General features: G+C 42.4%; 1 protein-coding gene across 2 annotated transcripts in view; it reads left to right on the top strand.

Moving 5' to 3' along the window:
- Nucleotides 1-21,628, top strand: part of DPH6 (diphthamine biosynthesis 6) — a 188,837-nt gene extending 167,209 nt beyond the window's left edge. For both annotated transcript variants that reach the window (XM_053697948.1, XM_053697947.1), the window contains exon 15: nt 20,846-21,628. In XM_053697948.1, coding sequence (XP_053553923.1) covers nt 20,846-20,964 — 119 coding nt within the window. In that variant the 3' untranslated portion in view covers nt 20,965-21,628. The remainder of the gene's footprint in view (nt 1-20,845) is intronic.
- The last annotated feature ends 146 nt before the right edge of the window (nt 21,629-21,774 follow it).

Below are 21,774 nucleotides of genomic sequence, written 5' to 3'. Positions count from 1 at the left end.
AGGCTTATTAATAGAGATACATACTCTTATAAAAGTGTATTTTAAAACGTTTGCTGGCATGTTTAATCGTTTTTTACATATGTTTGGTGATAAAACTTATTGGGGCCTAGTTTTTTCCACATGGCTGGCTTGAATTTTGCCTAGAAACAGTTCCCTGAGGCTTCCCACTGTTGTAATATGAGTGGGAGGGGCCTATTTTGGCGTTTTTTTGTACAGCAAAAATTACAGACACAGACATCCAGCTTCTTCCTGCATGATCCAGGACTTCTCTGAAGGGCTCAAAAGGCTTCAAAAGTCGTATTGAGGGAGGTAAAAAGCCACAGTAGAGCTGTGGCAGTTGTTGTGACTGTTTAAAAAACGTTTTTGTCATTTGTTATTCCGTTTTTGGTATTAAGGGGTTAATCATCCATTTGCAAGTGGGTGCAATGCTCTGCTAACTTATTACATACACTGTAAAAATTTCGTTAGTGTAACTGCATTTTTTCACTGTTATTTCAAAATTTGGGAAAATTTGTGTTTCTTAAAGGAGCAGTAACGTTTTTTATATTGCTTGTAAACTTGTTTTAAAGTGTTTTCCAAGCTTGCTAGTCTCATTGCTAGTCTGTTTAAACATGTCTGACACAGAGGAACCTACTTGTTCATTATGTTTGAAAGCCATGGTGGAGCCCCATAGGAGAATGTGTACTAAATGTATTGATTTCACCTTAAACAGTAAAGATCAGTCTTTATCTATAAAAGAATTATCACCAGAGGGTTCTGTCGAGGGGGAAGTTATGCCGACTAACTCTCCCCACGTGTCAGACCCTTCGCCTCCCGCTCAGGGGACGGACGCTAATATGGCGCCAATTACATCAGGGACGCCCATAGCGATTACCTTGCAGGACATGGCTGCAATCATGAATAATACCCTGTCAGAGGTATTATCTAGATTGCCTGAATTAAGAGGCAAGCGCGATAGCTCTGGGGTTAGGAGAGATACAGAGCGCGCAAATGCTGTTAGAGCCATGTCTGATACTGCGTCACAGTATGCAGAACATGAGGACGGAGAGCTTCAGTCTGTGGGTGACATCTCTGACTCTGGGAAACCTGATTCAGAGATTTCTAATTTTAAATTTAAGCTTGAGAACCTCCGTGTATTGCTTGGGGAGGTATTAGCTGCTCTGAATGACTGTAACACAGTTGCAATTCCAGAGAAATTGTGTAGGCTGGATAGATACTATGCGGTGCCGGTGTGTACTGACGTTTTTCCTATACCTAAAAGGCTTACAGAAATTATTAGCAAGGAGTGGGATAGACCCGGTGTGCCCTTTTCCCCACCTCCTATATTTAGAAAAATGTTTCCAATAGACGCCACAACACGGGACTTATGGCAGACGGTCCCTAAGGTGGAGGGAGCAGTATCTACTTTAGCAAAGCGTACCACTATCCCGGTTGAGGACAGTTGTGCTTTTTCAGATCCAATGGATAAAAAATTGGAGGGTTACCTTAAGAAAATGTTCATTCAACAAGGTTTTATTTTACAGCACCTTGCATGCATTGCTCCTGTCACTGCTGCGGCGGCATTCTGGTTTGAGGCCCTGGAAGAGGCCATCCAGACAGCTCCATTGAATGAAATTATTGACAAGCTTAGAACACTTAAGCTAGCTAACTCATTTGTTTCTGATGCCATTGTTCATTTGACTAAACTAACGGCTAAGAATTCCGGATTCGCCATCCAGGCGCGTAGGGCGCTATGGCTTAAATCCTGGTCAGCTGACGTGACTTCAAAGTCTAAATTACTCAACATTCCTTTCAAGGGGCAGACCTTTTTCGGGCCTGGCTTGAAGAAAATTATTGCTGACATTACTGGAGGCAAGGGTCATACCCTTCCTCAGGACAGGGCCAAATCAAAGGCCAAACAGTCTAATTTTCGTGTCTTTCGAAATTTCAAGGCAGGAGCAGCATCAACTTCCTCCGCTTCAAAACAAGAGCGAACTGTTGCTCATTCCAGATAGGCCTGGAAACCTAACCAGTCCTGGAACAAGGGCAAGCAGGCCAGGAAGCCTGCTGCTGCCCCCAAGACAGCATGAAGGAACGGCCCCCTATCCGGAAACGGATCTAGTGGGGGGCAGACTTTCTGTCTTCGCCCAGGCGTGGGCAAGAAATGTTCAGGATCCCTGGGCGTTGGAGATCATATCTCAGGGATATCTTCTGGACTTCAAAGCTTCTCCTCCACAAGGGAGATTTCATCTTTCAAGGTTATCATCAAACCAGATAAAGAAAGAGGCATTCCTAAGCTGTGTGCAAGACCTCCTAGTAATGGGAGTGATCCATCCAGTTCCGCGGACGGAACAAGGACAGGGATTTTATTCAAATCTGTTTGTGGTTCCCAAGAAAGAGGGAACCTTCAGACCAATCTTGGATCTAAAGATCTTAAACAAATTCCTCAGAGTTCCATCATTCAAAATGGAAACTATTCGGACCATCCTACCCATGATCCAAGAGGGTCAGTACATGACAACAGTGGACTTAAAGGATGCCTACCTTCACATACCGATTCACAAAGATTATCATCGGTTCCTAAGGTTTGCCTTTCTAGACAGGCATTACCAATTTGTAGATCTTCCCTTCGGGTTGGCCACTGCCCCGAGAATTTTTACAAAGGTTCTGGGCTCACTTCTGGCGGTTCTAAGACCGCGAGGCATAGCGGTGGCTCCGTATCTAGACGACATCCTGATACAGGCGTCAAGCTTTCAAATTGCCAAGTCTCATACAGAGATAGTTCTGGCATTTCTGAGGTCGCATGGGTGGAAAGTGAACGTGGAAAAGAGTTCTCTATCACCACTCACAAGAGTCTCCTTCCTAGGGACTCTTATAGATTCTGTAGAGATGAAAATTTACCTGACGGAGTCCAGGTTATCAAAACTTCTAAACACTTGCCGTGTCCTTCATTCCATTCCACGCCCGTCAGTGGCTCAGTGCATGGAAGTAATCGGCTTAATGGTAGCGGCAATGGACATAGTGCCATTTGCGCGCCTGCATCTCAGACTGCTGCATTTATGCATGCTAAGTCAGTGGAATGGGGATTACTCAGATTTGTCCCCTCTACTAAATCTGGATCAAGAGACCAGAGATTCTCTTCTCTGGTGGCTTTCTCGGGTCCATCTGTCCAAGGGTGTGACCTTTCACAGGCCAGATTGGACGATTGTAACAACAGATGCCAGCCTTCTAGGTTGGGGCGCAGTCTGGAACTCCCTGAAGGCTCAGGGATCGTGGACTCAGGAGGAGAAACTCCTCCCAATAAATATTCTGGAGTTAAGAGCAATATTCAATGCTCTTCTAGCTTGGCCTCAGTTAGCAACACTGAGGTTCATCAGATTTCAGTCGGACAACATCACGACTGTGGCTTACATCAACCATCAAGGGGGAACCAGGAGTTCCCTAGCGATGTTAGAAGTCTCAAAGATAATTGGCTGGGCAGAGTCTCACTCTTGCCACCTGTCAGCGATCCACATCCCAGGCGTAGAGAACTGGGAGGCGGATTTTCTAAGTCGTCAGACTTTTCATCCGGGGGAGTGGGAACTCCATCCGGAGGTGTTTGCTCAACTGGTCCATCGTTGGGGCAAACCAGAACTGGATCTCATGGCGTCTCGCCAGAACGCCAAGCTTCCTTGTTACGGATCCAGGTCCAGGGACCCGGGAGCAACGCTGATAGATGCTCTAGCAGCTCCTTGGTTCTTCAACCTGGCCTATGTGTTTCCACCGTTTCCTCTGCTCCCTCGACTGATTGCCAAAATCAAACAGGAGAGAGCATCGGTGATTCTGATAGCGCCTGCGTGGCCACGCAGGACCTGGTATGCAGACCTAGTGGACATGTCATCTCTTCCACCATGGACTCTGCCTCTGAGGCAGGACCTTCTAATACAAGGTCCTTTCAATCATCCAAATCTACTTTCTCTGAGACTGACTGCATGGAGATTGAACGCTTGATTCTATCAAGGCGTGGCTTCTCCGAGTCAGTCATTGATACCATAATACAGGCTCGGAAGCCTGTCACCAGGAAAATCTACCATAAGATATGGCGTAAATATCTTTATTGGTGTGAATCCAAGAGTTACTCATGGAGTAAGGTTAGGATTCCTAGGATATTGTCCTTTCTTCAAGAGGGTTTGGACAAAGGCTTATCAGCTAGTTCTTTAAAAGGACAGATCTCTGCTCTGTCTATTCTTTTGCACAAGCGTCTGGCAGAAGTTCCAGACGTCCAGGCATTTTGTCAGGCTTTGGTTAGGATTAAGCCTGTGTTTAAAACTGTTGCTCCCCCGTGGAGCTTAAACTTGGTTCTTAAAGTTCTTCAGGGAGTTCCGTTTGAACCCCTTCATTCCATTGATATTAAACTTTTATCTTGGAAAGTTCTGTTTTTGATGGCTATTTCCTCGGCTCGAAGAGTCTCTGAGTTATCTGCCTTACATTGTGATTCTCCTTATCTGATTTTTCATTCAGACAAGGCAGTTCTGCATACCAAACCTGGGTTTTTACCTAAGGTGGTTTCTAACAGGAATATCAATCAAGAGATTGTTGTTCCATCATTGTGTCCTAATCCTTCTTCAAAGAAGGAACGTCTTTTGCATAATCTGGACGTAGTCCGTGCCTTGAAGTTTTACTTACAGGCTACTAAAGATTTTCGTCAAACATCTGCCCTGTTTGTCGTTTACTCTGGACAGAGGAGAGGTCAAAAAGCTTTGGCAACCTCTCTCTCCTTTTGGCTTCGGAGCATAATACGCTTAGCCTATGAGACTGCTGGACAGCAACCCCCTGAAAGGATTACAGCTCATTCTACTAGAGCTGTGGCTTCCACCTGGGCCTTTAAAAATGAGGCCTCTGTTGAACAGATTTGCAAGGCTGCGACTTGGTCTTCGCTTCACACCTTTTCAAGATTTTACAAATTTGACACTTTTGCTTCTTCGGAGGCTGTTTTTGGGAGAAAGGTTCTACAGGCAGTGGTTCCTGCCTTGTCCCTCCCATCATCCGTGTACTTTAGCTTTGGTATTGGTATCCCACAAGTAATGGATGATCCGTGGACTGGATACACTTAACAAGAGAAAACATAATTTATGCTTACCTGATAAATGTATTTCTCTTGTAGTGTATCCAGTCCACGGCCCGCCCTGTCCTTTTAAGGCAGGTCTAAATTTTAATTAAACTACAGTCACCACTGCACCCTATGGTTTCTCCTTTCTCGTCTTGTTTCGGTCGAATGACTGGATATGGCAGTGAGGGGAGGAGCTATATAGCAGCTCTGCTGTGGGTGATCCTCTTGCAACTTCCTGTTGGGAAGGAGAATATCCCACAAGTAATGGATGATCCGTGGACTGGATACACTACAAGAGAAATAAATTTATCAGGTAAGCATAAATTATGTTTTTTTATTCTCCTCACAAGTGGACTGGCACTTTGTACTATAATAATAAATAAGAGTGAATCACTAATACAGCTTGTCATTTCTGAATCCTGAGTGAGGATACAGCAATGCTACCTTATTCTAGGTGGTTAAATATATGAACATAAGCACTAGAATTAAGTGCCTTGCCTAGATAAACACTCAGAGACTCAGTGTCAAGAGGACTATTGTGAAAATAAAATAAAGTGTACACTTAACATATTACAATACACAAAAACTGCTAATAAACTTGGAACTCATAAATTATTTTTATAATTTAATATCAATTGGTGGCAAGCTGTTATTGGTATATATATTATTCAGACAATATAATACTGGTATATATTGTTCAACAATTGATAATAAAGAACAACTTAATATTGACATTATCATGTTACATATTGGAACTGACATTATTTAGATCCCATATTACGAATGGAAATTGGAGAGTGACATTATTTCTATTGTAACCTAGATATAATTCTAAATTAATACATATAGGGTTACTGTATTGTCCTCCTTTGACCTATAAGTTCTAATATCCTGCCACCAACAAGGAACTTATATTTATACCCAATTTGAGCCTACATTATCTCAACTACTAGCACCAACCCATTAATAATTAGATGTAAATCTTCACTATTTTTCTGCTAACATTTTAGTTTTAACTATACCCATTATTTTAATTACGTTTCTAATAAAGACTAATACGTTTTAAATTTAAGTGATCTATCCAGTTCTCCGTTCTAATTTGTTTACAGAGTCTTATGAGTGCTAACATAGTATCCTTGTATTCAATTCTCTATTGAATTTAAGTTAAATGTAACTTTGATACTAAGCACCACACCGCAGTTAAATAATATATATATTTTTAGGCCAATTTGTCCTAATTAGAGATAGTGACAAGACTCTTAAGTATTTATTTTCAGTGGTGCCATCATGTATTTTTCTCTAGCACCAGGAGAAGGCAGACACCCTACACCAAGAGTTCTTTAATCCCTCCTACTTCCCTTTACCTCCCAGTCTTTTCTTTGCCTCTACAGGAGTAGGTGAAGATTGATGTGTTCAGGATTTTATTTTAAGAAAAGAGGGGATCTTTGATCCTGTATTCTCCCATAAGGTGAAACCTTGAAGAGAGGGGTATAGAAGAGTACTTGGCTGTGCAATGTAAATTTCCTGTGGGAGTTGTGGTCACAAGCCTGCCACAGGTGTCGCTGGGACTGGTACTTTAGCCACCTCCTGTTTGACTATGTAGATGTATTCCCTCAGTCTATCCTATACTGTTTATTAAAGTACTGGATGGGCTCTGAATACAAGCAGTAAGTATCTTTTGTCACTCACAAAACCCACAGGCTATCAGCAGGTACATATGTCTGTCTATATCATAGCTAGAGGACAGCTTATAGGTAATACAGATGGAGTGTACAGGTGAACATACTGTTTCAAGGGCATTTGGGTTGCTTTATGTGTTTGATGTTTTATGATTGCAGCCCCTTTTAAGAAGGTTTTTCCAGGTCCAGTTAGCGAGGCTACATTTAAAGTCTTTATTGTTGTGGTAGCTGTATTTTACGCTCTCCACTCTCTGGATCAGCGCAGCTAGCTAAACTTGGAGAGCAGAAGTGGCTTGCTTGTGTGGTCTATACATTTGCAGTGCAAGAGGTAATATAGCGCAGCACTGGCTCTTTGCTCTCTGGTATGGAGAGCGATACCAACTTTCCAGAACGACTCACAGTTTAGCAAGCTTGCTTCCTCCTCTCTCACTAACATAACTGCAGCAGCCTATATCAATCACCAGGGAGGTAATCACAGTACTCTTGCAAAGAAAGAGGTGTCTCACATTCTTGCCTGGGAAGAATTCCATCAGTGTCCGATCTCGGCAATCCACATTCAAGGAGTTAACAATTACTTGAGTCATCAATCTCTTAATTTTGGGGAATGGTCCCTAAGTCAACTCTTGGCAGGGCCCTTTACCCATTTGATCCCTATAATTGTTTTGTTGTACTCTGCCTTTGTTTATAGTGCTGCGGATTCTGTTGGCGCTCTACAAATAACCGATAATAATAAATAATAATAATAAGTCAGGACGTTTTCGATCAGTTGGTCCTATGGAAACTTTTTCTTATCGAATTCTTCAATTTCTGCAGGGTGACCTAGATAAGGGGTTGCTGGCTAGTACTTTGAAGGGTCACAATTCTGCTCTTTCTGCGTTATTTCATACAAAGACTGCAAGACTTCTAGATATTCAAACTTTTGCTCAGACTCTTATTAGAATCTGACCAGTCATAAATCTACTTTGTTTGAACCTATACACAAATTGGACATTCAGTTGTTGTCCTGGAAGGTTTTATTCCTGTTGGGCATCTGAGTTATCTTCACTTTTCCTGCAAAGCGCAGTATCTTGTCTTTCATCAAGATAAAACCTGTCCGATTTGTTTTTGTTCTAGTTGGCAGCCGTTCTTGGTTATACTCTACACTGGGAGGTACAGGGAAGTGGGAGGTATTAAAGAACTCTTGGTGTAGGGTGTCTGCCTCCTCCTGGTGGCCAGGTGATGAATTCCCAATAGTAAGGAATTTCACCACCAAGAAACAAATTATTTTATCAGGTAAGCATACATTTATGTTATTTAGATTGTAATTTCTAGAGGAAAGAACCCTCAATATCCTAATCATAATGCTTCTTTTTTGTTGATAATTTGTTTTGTCATTCATGCGCAAAGCTACATTATCTGCTGAATCCATAACTGACTGAAACCTTATGCTGAGTTTACAAATGTACTTTAAAAGCTTGTTTTAGAATTAGAATTGCCCACTATATGACTAGCTATTGGCCTATGAGCCTGTCCCTGATTCCTATAAATATAATGCAGACAACAAGTGATAGAGAATCCACTTATAGCAAGGATCATAGGGGATAGTAAATGTATATAATACAGGGCTGGACATTTCAGCTTTCATATTATCCCTATCTTTAACATTGAGTGGGTTAGTAACCTCCCTGATTATATTTTGTATATTTTTATACACAAACGCATACAGGGATGGGAAAATATCAGTTTACTAGGCAGGGGAAGAACCTTATCAGTCCAGAATCTGAGCTGTGCAGCCATTTTGTTGGAATGTGCACTTGAAAACCCTTTTGAGTATACTTATCGTTTCATCTTTGTAACCAGTTATTGCTAGCTGGAAGTGAGTTTGTGCTTTGGCCTAAGCCATCACTGTTTAGCATGTAGCCAGGTGTGGTCATTTTTTAGCATAATAAAGTACAGTATTTAACTTTCAGTGATATGATAAATGATTCAATTGTGTAATGTTGTTAGTTTCATTAATTACATTAAAGGAACAGTCACTTGAACATTTTTATTGTTTAAATAGATATATAATCCCTTTATTACCCATTCCCCAGATTTTGTAATGCTCTTGGGATAGTCCACTATCAGACCGAACTTGGCCAGTAGTCTTCTTATCCCGGTGTCGAGCCAGAATGATAGGGAATATCCCAGAGCAGAGAAAGTTCGCAAGATGAGGTAAGCGGTACTCACTATAGGCAGTATAGTCTTTGACGACAACAGGCGGGGAATCAGAGGAAGGTGGTTCAAGGGTAAACCACTAGAATGGTCAGGCAGGCAGGGTTTGGCAACAGTAAGGGAGTCCAAAGGTAAACCACTAGAATGGTCAGGCAGGCAGGGTTTGGCAATGGTAAGGCAATCCGGTATATTAGGGGTTAAACAAGCAGAGTAGTCAGACAGGCAGAGTCCATTAATAGTGAGGCAATCCAGTACTTTGGGGGTTAAGCAAGCAAAGTAGTCAGACAGGCAGAGTTTGTTAAGAATGAAGCAATCCAGTATACAGTAATAACAATCACACCCAGGAGCACGCAAAGTAACACCTATACTTGGGCAGTGAAGGTAAAAGTGAGCAACTTACATAGGCGCAGGATTCGTGCCACAGGAGATCCAAACCAGCCTCAGAGTGAGAGGAGCGAGCGGCGATGAAGTCACTGCTGCACGCAACAGGAGCCGACACAGCCCTTGACAACAAGCAGGGAAGCAGGCGCTGCGCCCCTAGCAACGACTAGAGCGGCGGTGTGTGACAGTTTTGCATAACCAACACGGTTATAATTATAACCGTTTTGCCTCTGTGATTGCCTTGTATCTCTGCCTCTGCAGACTGCCCCCTTATCTCAGTTATTTTGACAGACATGCATGTTAGCCAATCAATGCTGACTCATAAATAACTCCACGGGAGTGAGCACAGTTATTTATAATGGCACACATGAACTAGTACTGCCTAACTGTGAAAAACTGTCAAAATGCACTAAGATAAGAGGCAGCCTTCAACAACTTAGAAATCAGTTTATGAGCCTACCTAGGTTTAGCTTTCAACAAAGAATACCAAGATAACAAAGCAAATTTGATGATAAAAGTAAACTGGAAAGTTGCTTAACCCCTTAAGGACCACAGCACTTTTCCATTTTTGGGACCAGGGCTATTTTTACATTTTTGCGGTGTTTGTGTTTAGCTGTAATTTTCCTCTTACTCATTCACTGTACCCACACATATTATATACCGTTTTTCTCGCCATTAAATGGACTTTCTAAAGATACCATTATTTTCATCATATCTTATAATTTTCTATAAAAAATTTATAAAATATGAAAAAATGGAAAAAAACACACTTTTTCTAACTTTAACCCCCAAAATCTGTTACACATCTACAACCACCAAAAAACAACCAAAATAAATTGTTTCTAAATTTTGTCCTGAGTTTAGAAATACCCAATGTTTACATGTTCTTTGCTTTTTTTGGAAGTTATAGGGCAATAAGTACAAGTAGCACTTTGCTATTTCCAAACCATTTTGTTTTTCAAAATTAGTTACATTGGAACACTGATATCTGTCAGGGAATCCCTGAATATCCCTTGACATGTATATATTTTGTTTTAGTAGACAACCCAAACTATTGATCTAGGCCCATTTTGGTATATTTCATGCCACCATTTCACCGTCAAATGTGCTCAAATAAAAAAAATCTTTCAATTTTTCACAAACTTTAGGTTTCTCACTGAAATTATTTACAAACAGCTTGTGCAATTATGGCACAAATGTTTGTAAATGCTTCTCTGGGATCCCCTTTGTTCAGAAGTAGCAGGCTTATATGGCTTTTGCGTTGCTTTTTGGTAATTAGAAGTCTGCTAAATGCTGCTGTGCACCACACGTGTATTATGCCCAGCAGTGAAGGGGTTAATTAGGGAGCTTGTAGGGTTAATTTTAGCTTTAGTGTAGCCAAATGCGATCAAATAAAAAAAATTGTTAAATTTTTCACAATTTTAGGTTTCTCATTGAAATTATTTACAAACAGCTTGTGCAATTATAGCACAAATGGTTGTAAAAGCTTTTCTGTGATCCCCTTTGTTCATAAATAGCAGACATATATGGCTTTGGCGTTGCTTTTTGGTAATTAGAAGGCCGCTAAATGCTGCTGTGCACCACACTTGTATTATGCCCAGCATTGAAGGGGTTAATTAGGTAGCTTGTAGGGTTAATTTTAGCTTTAGTGTAGCGATCAGCCTCCCACCTGACACATCCCACCCCCTGAACCCTCCCTGACCCCCCTCAAACAGCTCTCTTCCCTCCCCCACCTCACAATTGTCACCGCCATCTTAAGTACTGGCAGGGAGTCTGCCAGTACTAAAAAAAAAAAGAAGCATTTTTTCTCTCTCTTTTTTTTTTTTTTTTTTCTTTCCCCAATTGATTCTGCAGTGTTGGATCCCCTTTTAGCCCCCAACCTCCCGGATCCCCCCCCATACAGCTCTCTAACCCTCCCCCTCTACCTATTTGCCGCCATCTTGGGTACTGGCAGTTGTCTGCCAGTATCCAGTTTGCCCAAAAAAAATGTGTAATTTTTTTTCCCCCCAATAACATTTTCTGTAGTGTAGCTGCCCCCTCTCAAAATCCTGCCTATCTCCCCCTCCCAGATCCCTTGTACAATGGCCCTGAAATCCCCACTGTAGTTGTAAGCACATTTTTTTTTTAACTAAAAAAAACGAGATTTACAATTGCTTCCACCGCTTCCGTCCTTGGTCACTAACTGACATTTTTTGTAGGACGACCCTTTTCGTCCTTGGTCCTTAATTTAAGGGATTAAAATTGCATTCCCTATCTGAATCATAAAAGTTTAATTTTGACTTTTCTGTCCCTTTAATTTATGGGAATCTATATTTAAATGTATCTCTTTAAAGGGACATTACAGTGATAGAATAAAATACTCTGATACATTAGAGCATGTAATTTTTTCTTTATCAGTTCTACAAAGGGGTTAAACACATTGTTAAAGTACTGCTTAGGACCCGAAGATCACTGATAGTCCTGAGCGGAGACAGGCACTAATCCAATCAGTAATGCTAGTAGCACAGCTGGGTCTTGTGACTAGCGCTGATGATAGGATCAGTGGCAGTTTCCACTCTGCCCAGCAGTGCTCTGCAGGTCCAGAGTGGTACTTTAATTATGTGTTTAACCTCTTTGTGGGGCTAAACACATAGGTTTGCAGTGTTACTAGTAGTAAAATTACATTCTCTGCTTAATTAGATATTTTTGCACAGTAATGGCTCTTTAAGGTTTGATGACAAAGTTTAAGGTTAGGTTTAGTTAAAAGGAGGTCTCACTAGATGCCCTTGTGCACTCAGTGCTGCTGTTACTGCTGTCTCTAGCCTTCTGCTGATCTTTACAGCAATGGTGATCTTTTGCAATTCAGGTTCATTTCTGATGTATTTAAAAAAAACTCCTATGTCCCATTTAGGTATGAGTTATTCTCATAATTGTGCAATAGAGTGGGCGATTTGTATGTGATGCTGCCAACTACAGTTACAGTTATAAAGATGCCTGTTGAGGAGCTCTACTCATGTAATTTAATAGATCACTATCAGGTTAGTAAAGTTCTTCCTCCTGTCTGGTGCCGGCTGCCAGTTCTAGGCGTGCTTCTCTCACTGATGTCATCTGGTGGTGCCGGCCTGGTGAGCTTTTACTGTAGGCAGGAGTCCTCCTCAGAAGGCGACAGATCATTAGAAGAGCTGTCATCAGCCGCTCATATCTGCTAATTAGCTGTTGGCTGCTCTCACAAGATGCAGATTAACCTTTTTCTTGCTGATAAACAATCATGTACAAGCTGACTCAGACCCAGTACAGTAGGTTTTGTATTCACTAGGTACAAATGACTCCTAAAAACTCAGTGTGATGTTTAGTAGAAACAAAAACTGATTTTGTATATTGCAGAATGCATCATGCAGTATTAGGGGATACGTCCTTGTCAGGTTATTGCTTGTAGCAGGAAGCGCTTGTATGAACATTGGGCCCCTATATGTAGGTGTCCAGAGTCTCTGTTCATCAGGTCAGGATGTGTTTGTTTTATGATACATTCCTTTTATGTGGTATTGGTTGTTTATGTATGAGGGGTTATTTTTTTCTAGCAGTTCATATTTGTAGGTAGATGCCCCAATGGCAGAACATGCAGTGATCTGAGATGTCATCGCAGAAAATGCATCATGTCTGCAGAAAGAACAGGACACATGCAGGAACTGTTAGCTCTTTAACTTTGCAGCGCTGTTCTCTTTAAACAGAGCTGTAATCTGGCTGCACTTTGTAAGTTCTCCTTAACACAGTGAATCCAGAGCAAAGTGCTGTTTGATGTGAACAGTCCACTGATTGTTGACTGGCTCTATGATTTTTTTTCAAACCGCCCCCTAGCCTTTCTCAATTTGCAAAGCTGTTTTTTTTATATGTAAGACATTCGTATGAGCAATGCACTTTTTTTTTTATAAAGTTTTATAAAACTTTAAAAATGGCTTTATTCTCCAGTTAACAAACACATTGCAATTGTACTGGTGTTTTAGTGTAACTGCCTACTTTATAATTGAATTTTATCTGAAAATGACCTGCAGAAAAAATTGTACTAAACAAATTTCATTGCAGAAAATGAAAAAAAGTTCTGCCTCTGGGGTAGATGCATCAATGCCCTGTGTATATCTAGTGTATGGTGATGCTTTTGCTTCATGGTTCTATATGGTGCTTTGGTCATTATATATGTGTGTTTGTTGGAAGGGTTTACTTAGTTTTTTTGTTGTTGTTTTTCCTTCTTAATATAAGGAGAGTCCACGGCATCATTCCTTACTGTTGGGAAATACTGAACCTGGCCACCAGGAGGAGGCAAAGACACCCCAGCCAAAGGCTTAAATACCTCCCCCACTCCCCTCATCCCCCAGTCATTCTTTGCCTTTCGTCACAGGAGGATGGCAGAGAAGTGTCAGAAGATTCAGAGTAGTTCCTTAGGAGGGGTATCTGCCCTTCAAGATGGCACTGGAGTTTTAAGTAATCTTGTCAGCCTCTCAGAGCATTGACGAAAGTTAGAGTCTGTAGATGCAGGGAGAGTCTTTTTGCGAACCCATACAGACTGCCTGCTAACAGCTCCTAAGCAATCAGTGTTGACGAGTTTCACTGCCTGCTTGTTTTTCTCACTCAAGTCCATGTCAGGAGCAATGCTACAAGACTGTCACTCTTGAAAGGCTGTCTTTCTGTTCCACAGCATGGATTCTGGTAAGATCATTTTAGTTTTTACATATGTTGAAAACATTAGAAGACAGGGTCACAGTGTGGCTCTTTTTATCTTAATAGAATTTTGGGTTAATATCTTCTGAGGGGGATTATTGATCAGTGGGGTTTAATCAAATGTGATGCTTTGTTTTTATGCTGCTTTATGTGTGATATTTTATTCGGCTCATAGGCTGTTTGTTATAGGGCTGGAACACACAGGTTTTTACTTTCACTTTGAGTGCTGCGCAGCTTGTAGCTTGGCACGCTTTTTCTCATAGCAGGGGCGGTCCTGCCTTGTGCACCATGTGACCGGGAGTAGTCTTGCTTTTATTTCCTGACCGAGCTGGCTGTCGGAGAAGACGCTATTTCTCTGTATTGTCTGGGTCTAGGAGGTGGTGAGTGCCCCAGCTATCGGGAGTATAAAGGTGCCATTTTTTGAGAAATAAAGATCGTTTCATTTCTGTGTCCTACTGATTCTGAGATACTAGAGGGTACTCCTTCTATTCCAAATAGTAATACCTTATTATATTGTGAGGAGGCCTTGGTATGCCCGCCCTCTCAACTATGTTCCACATGCCTTGACAACGTTATTAGGTCAAAGAAGGTTAACCCCTTTAGTACCACTGAGCCATCCACCTCTGAGGACTTGCTGTCCCATGAGGTGCATACTCAACAATCTTCTCCTTCTACACACGCAGCTTCCCGTAGCACGCTTGATCCTCCATCTGGAGGGGGCCTTTTACCATCAGATTTTACAGCGCAGTTAAAAACGGCGGTGTCTGAGGCCCTCAGTGCTTTACCTCGCCCTGCTAAATGCAAGCAGAAGGTTAAACATAGCTCTCCTGCCCAGGGGTCATCATGTAATTTATTGTATTTGTCTGCTTTGTCTCAGTTATCCGAAGATGAGTCACACTCTGAGGCTTCAGAGGGTGAACTTTCTGGGACGGAGTCTGCTGCCTCTAAGCCTCCTGCTACAAAGGAACCAGCCTTTAGATTCAAGATGAAACACTTACGTTTTCTTCTAAAGAAAGTCCTGTCTACATTAGAGGTTCCATAGGCCAAGCTGCCTGATGAACCTTTGATTCCTAAATTAGACAGAGTTTGAGGACAGAGTAGCGCCTTTCACTTTTCCTGTGCCTGTAAAGATGGTGAATATTATTAAGAACGAATAGGATAGAATTGGATCTTCCATTTCCCCTTCGTCTTCTTTTAAAAAATGATTCCCGGTCCCGTACTCTCAATTGGAGTTGTGGGGTTCCATCCCTAATGTGGATTGCGCTATCTCCATGCTTGCCAAATGTACTACTATCCTGCTTGAGGATAGCTTGTCGTTCAGAGTGCCGATGGATAAGAAGATGGAAACTCTTCTAAGAAAGATGTTTCAACATAGATGGTACTTGTTTCAACCGGCAGCGGCCGTTGCCGTGGTTGCTGGAGCAGCTACCTACTGGTGCAACTGTCCCGGTACCTATCGCGGAAAGAGGTTTGGGATACTATTCGAACCTTTTCGTGGTCCCAAAGAAGGAGGGAACTTTCCGCCCAATTCTGGACCTAAAGTGCTTAAATACATTTCTAAACTTCCCTTCGTACTGCTCCAATAATTTTTACGAAGGTTCTAGTTGTTGCCAGAACCCGGGGTATAGCAGTAGCTCCCTATTTGGACGATATTCTGGTACAAGCACCATATTTTCGTCTGGCGGTGGACCATTCGGAATCTCTTCTCTCTCTTCTTCGATCTCATGGATGGAAGATAAACCTAGAAAATAGTTCTCTTGTTCCAAGCACCAGGGTAGAATTCCTGGGTACAGACTCCATATCCATGAGAGACCAGAGACGTTGCAAGCTTGCTTCTGCATGTCTTGCCCTCCAGAGTTCATTAAGGGTCTCTGCAGGTCAGTGTATGGAGGTAATTGGTCTCATGGTGTCCAGCATGGACATCATTCCCTTTGCTAGGTTCCGTCTCAGACCGCTGCAACTGTGCATGCTGAGGCAGCGGAACAGCGATCATTCGGATCTGTCTCAACAGATCTCTCTGGACAACCGTCGAGAGAATCGCTCTCTTGGTGGCTCTGTCCAGATTATCTGTCCCGAGGGACATCCTTCTTAAGACCATCCTGGGAGATTGTGACTACGGACGCAAGTCTATTAGGATGGGGAGCTGTTTGAGTTGCCAGGAAGGCACAGGGCCTGTGGTCTCAGGCTCCCTCCCGATCAACATTCTGGCCCCTTCTGCGTTCGTCCCGGTTTATCAGATTCCAATCAGACAATATAACCTTGGTAGCTTACATCAACCATCAGGGGGGAACGAGAAGCTCCCTGGCAATGAGGGAGTTATCTCAAATTCTGGAGTGGGCAGAGGCCCACAGCTGTTCAATGTCGGCTATCCACATTCCGGGTGTGGACAACTGGGAAGCAGATTTTCTCAGCAGACAATCCTTTCATCCGGAGCAATGGTCTCATCATCCCAAAGTGTTTGCGAGATATGCAACAGGTGGGGGATGCCGGAGATAGATCTCATGACGTCCCGTCTCAATACCAAGCTACCCCGATATGGGTCGAGGTCCAGGGATCCTCATGTGGAGCGAATAGATGCATTAGCAGTGCCTTGGAGGTTCAGCCTAATTTACCTTTTCCCGCCGTTACCACTCCTTCCTCGTGTAGTGGCTCGCATCAAGCAGGAGCGGGTATCAGTGATACTGATTGCTCCATTGTGGCCTCGAAGGATGTGGTTTGCGGATCTGGTGAGGATGTCATCATCTCCTCCGTGGAAGTTACCTAGTCACATGGATCTGCTAGAACAAGGTCCTTTTGTCCGTCAAAATCTTGATTCTCTAAGGCTGACTGCATGGTGATTTAACGCTTAGTTCTAGCCAAGAGAGGTTTTTCTGATGAGTTATTGATACTCTCATTCAAGCTCGTAAGTCGGTTGCTCGTCGCATCTATCATAAGGTGTGGAGAACCTACTTATTCTGGTGTGAAGAACGTGGACTTTCCTGGCATAAAGTTAAGGTTGCCAGGATCCTGTCGTTTCTCCAGGATGGACTGGAGAAGGGCCTTTCTGTCAGTTTCCTGAGGGTACAGATTTCTGCCCTATCTGTTTTACTGCACAAGAGGCTCTCGGAGCTTCCAGATGTAAAGTCCTTTGTTAAGGCTCTGACTAGGATCAGACCTGTGTTTAGATCTAAGGCTCCTCTTTGGAGTCTAAATCTTGTTCTTAAGGTTTTGCAACGTGCTACGTTTGAGCCTATGCATGAAATTGTTGTCCAGGAAGGTTCTTTTTCTACTGGCTATTGCTTCTGCACGCAGAGTATCTGAGATTGCTGCCTTGCAATGTGAGCCTCCTTATCTGGTGTTTCATTCTGATAAGGCTGTCATATGTACTAAGTTAGGTTTTATTCCTAAGGTCGTGTCAGACCGCAACATCAATCCAAAGATTGTGGTTCCTTTCTTGTGTCCCAATCCTTCTTCTTCGAAGGAACTTCTGCTTCATAATTTGGACGTGGTTCGCGCCTTGAAGTTCTATCTTCAGGCTACTAAGGATTTTAGACCAACTTCTTCCTTGTTTGTTGTCTATTCCGGGAAGCGCAAGGGTCAGAAGGTCTCTTCGACTTCCTTATCTTTTTGGTTAAAGAGTGTTATTATTATTATTTATTATTATACTTTATTTATGAAGCGCCAACATATTCCGCAGTGCTGTCCATGGATACAATTCATTTAAATAAAACAATACAAGACTTGTAAGAGAGAGGACAAAATTTACAAACACATACAGGTGGGATTGAGGGCCATATTCCCGTGGGAACTTACAATCTAGAAGGGTAGGAGGTTGAGAAACAGGAGGTGAGGACTGCAAGATTGAGAAAGATATTAATACAGAGTTAAATGAGAGAAATGTTAGGTAAGTGAAATTAATTTATTATTGAGTTGGGTGGTAGGCTTCCCTGAACAGAAAAGTCTTCAGGGAACATTTAAAGGAAGAAAGATTAGGGCAAAGCCTGACAGCACAAGGTAGAGTGTTCCAGAGGGTAGGTGCTGCACGACGGAAGTCCTGCAGTCTAGCATGAGAGGAGGTGATAGTTGCGGATGCAAGGAGCAGGTCATTTTCGGATCTTAGTGGACGGGCTTGAGTATACTTGTGTATTAGAGAGGATAGGTAGAGGGGAGTGGCGTTGGTGAGAGCTTCGTATGTAAGGGTGAGAATTTGAATTTAATTCTGCTGTAAATGGGGAGCCAATGAAGGGACTCGCAGAGAGGTGCAGCAGATACAGAGCGACGGGAAAGGTGGATCAGCCTGGTAGAGGCATTTAGGATGGATTGAAGGGGGGAGAGGCGGAAAAGAGGAAGGCCAGCGAGAAGGTTATTGCAGTAGTCAAGTCGGGAGATAACAAGGGAGTGGATTATTTGCTTTGTGGTGTCAGCGCTCAGAAAAAGGCGAATTTTGTTAATATTGCGTAGATGGTTGCGGCAGGATGTAGAAAGCGATTGGCTATGGGGGGCGAAGGATAGATTTGAGTCAAGTGTGACTCCGAGGCAGCGGACTTGGGGCGATTGAGAAATGGTGATGCCGTCAACAGGGATAGAGAAGTCAGAATTCGGAGTAGAGCTTGAGGGGGGGATAAGAAGGAGCTCAGTCTTGGACATGTTAATCTGCTTAGCTTATAAGACAGCGGGCCATTAACCTCCTCAGAAGATAACGGCTCATTCTACTAGAGCAGTGGCTTCCTCTTGGGCCCTTAAGAAAGATGCCTCTGTGGATCAGATTTGTAAGGTGGCTACCTGGTCCTCCTTACATACTTTTTCTAAATTTTTTATGTTTTTGCTTTGGCTGAAGCAGCTTTCGGGAGAAAGGTTTTGCAGGCTGTGGTGCCCTCAGAATAGGGTCCACCTCTCTTTTTGCCCCTCCCATTATCATTCAGTGTCCTCTAGAGCTTGGGTATAAGTTTCCCAACAGTAAGGAATGATGTTGTGGACTCTCCTTATATTAAGAAGGAAAACATAAATTATGCTTACCAGATAATTTAATTTCCTTCTGTATAAGGAGAGTCCATGGCCCCCGCCCGTGTTCTCCAATGGGCGGCCCTCTAAATAATTTTTTTCTTCTGGCACCATTTATACCCTGATATTTCTCCTACTGTTCCTTGTTTCCTCGGCAGAATAACTGGGGGGAAGTGGGAGAGGTATTTAAGCCTTTGGCTAGGGTGTCTTTGCCTCCTCCTGGTGGCCAGGTTTAGTATTTCCCAACAGTAAGGAATGATGCCGTGGACTCTCCTTATACAGAAGGAAATTAAATTATCTGCGTCTCTGTGTAGTGGCAATCCTGTGTGTGTTCAGTATGAGTGGTTAGTGGCCCCTCTGTTGGGTTGTTGGGTTTCCTGCTAAAGAGAGCATTGTGTGATTTAGGATCAATGGGTTTAAGGGGGTATATGTTAGATGATGAATTCCTGAACAGAGATAATGTGCTTGGTTATATGGATCCTGTGCTAGGGTGATGCTTATGTATAGGTTGGTCCTTCTGGCATAAGAGTAGTGTGTGATAGGGACTGTTGCCTCATGGTTTGTCGGTTTAAGGACAGCGGATGAGTGGCGTTGTCTCTGGATTTGTGTGTTTGTTGGTTGGTCCCTGTGATGAGGCTTTGTGTGTGAGAGGTCACTGTAAAGGGGTGATATGTGGATCCATGTGTCAGCACACTATTTTGGGGTTAAGTGTGTGTTTGTAAGTGGTGGACACTGTGTTTTAGCAGTGTGTGGATCCTTGGGCTTGGAGTAGGGTGGGAATACCTTAGCCATGGCTGTTTATGGCCCCTGCATTACAGTTGTGTATATAAATGAGGGATCAATGTTACCCCTTTGTCAGGGCAATATGAGGGCTTCTGTGCAAGGGCAATATGAGGGCTTCTGTGCAAGGGCAATATGAGGGCTTCTGTGCTAGGGCAATATGAGGGCTTCTGTGCTAGGGCAATATATGAGGGCTTCTGTGCTTGGGCAATATGAGGGCTTCTGTGCTAGGGCAATATGAGGGCTTCTGTGAAAGGGCAATATGAGGGCTTCTGTGCTAGGGCAATATGAGGGCTTCTGTGCTAGGGCAATATGAGGGCTTCTGTGCTAGGGCAATATGAGGGCTTCTGTGCTAGGGCAATATGTGGGCTTCTGTGCTAGGGCAATATGAGGGCTTCTGTGCTAGGGCAATATGAGGGCTTCTGTGCTAGGGCAATATGAGGGCTTCTGTGCTAGGGCAATATGAGGGCTTCTGTGCAAGGGCAATATGAGGGCTTCTGTGCAAGGGCAATATGAGGGCTTCTGTGCAAGAGCAATATTCTTTTGTACATATACAAGTTGAAGTTAACAAATTCCCAACCCCCCAACACACACACTTGCACGCTAGTACAGCTGGGACACTTGTAATGAACGACTGCTTGATTTAATAAAGCTCAATTGTTGCTGCTGTTTATCTACTCATTTAAAACATTTTGGGATTCAGCAAATTGCAGAGCTTGCGGCCTTTCTAATTTCAGGAGCTGCTAATATCCCCACCAGGCCCTGAATTAATAAAGCACAACATAAAATCCTCTTTCTAAAGAGATTATCGTTACGCATTTAGAATCTATTCTTCCGCAAGCCTGCAGAAGGTGCATAGTGATGAACCTAATATCACTTGACAAAATGTAATTTGTACATTGCCTGTAGGGGGTGACAGAGACCCAGGGGACGTGTGGGCACATTCACTGTCTGTCTTCACCTACAAGGTTTGCAATAAGAGGTGACCACTGCTGGTTTCACAGATATTATACAGTGTTGTTCTGTTCTTATATCACTGTGAATTGTCTAAATCTAAGCTGTTTTCTTTTAGGGCTCCTGGAAGTCATGAGAGGTGTGTGGGGAGAGGAGGCTCCAGTTCTGGTTCTGGTGCCCATTATGGACTTGCCCAACAGTGAAATTCTACACCTATCATTTTTATTCAGCTCATGACTCGGTGTGATGTCTCAGAACTGGAGAAATAAAACCCTGTGTGCTTATTCACAAAGGAGAAAATCAAACAGTGTGCAGGGTCCTTGGTGCCAAAAGTGGAACACATCAAATGCTAAGCTCTGAAGAAAGCAAATAATCTATCCACAACTGCAGGACCTGCTATACATAAACTTCATCATATTAATAATAAATAAATAGTTTTAAAGACCTCTCCCAGGCTTTATGATGAGGGGAAAGTGTTTTCCCATAGTGTGACCAGATTATACAGTAACTAGCTGCATTAAAAAAATATCCCCTTTAAATGGTGCTGAAAAATGTAACAACCCTAACCAGAAGCACTAGATCAGTGTCATGGCTGCATTGTGGGGGCTTTATACTTAATTGGTTTTAATTAAAGCTTCACTTACCCAACATTTCGTGTTCATGACTGGGTGCCACTGTTTTATATTTATATATATTTTACAGGCATACCTCAGAGATATTGCAGGTTTGGTTCCAGACCACTGCAATAAAAGGAATATAGCAATAAAGTGAGTCACACTAATTTTTTTTTGTTTCCCAGTACACATAAAAGTTATGTTTACACTATAGTGTAGTCAATTAATTGTGCAATAGCAAACAATGTACATACCTTAATTAAAAAATACTTTATTGCTAAAACAAATGCTAAACATTATCTGATCCTTCAACGAGTCATAATCTTTTTGCTGGTGGCGTGTATATATAGGCGTATATATTTGTATATACATGTGTATTTATGTGTTTTTATATATATATATATATATATATATATATATATATATATATATA

Source organism: Bombina bombina, chromosome 1 (genome assembly GCF_027579735.1).
Source record: "Bombina bombina isolate aBomBom1 chromosome 1, aBomBom1.pri, whole genome shotgun sequence".
Taxonomy (NCBI): domain Eukaryota; kingdom Metazoa; phylum Chordata; class Amphibia; order Anura; family Bombinatoridae; genus Bombina; species Bombina bombina.
The sequence above is the reverse complement of the archived record's forward strand: the minus strand, read 5'-3'. Positions and strand labels throughout refer to the sequence as shown.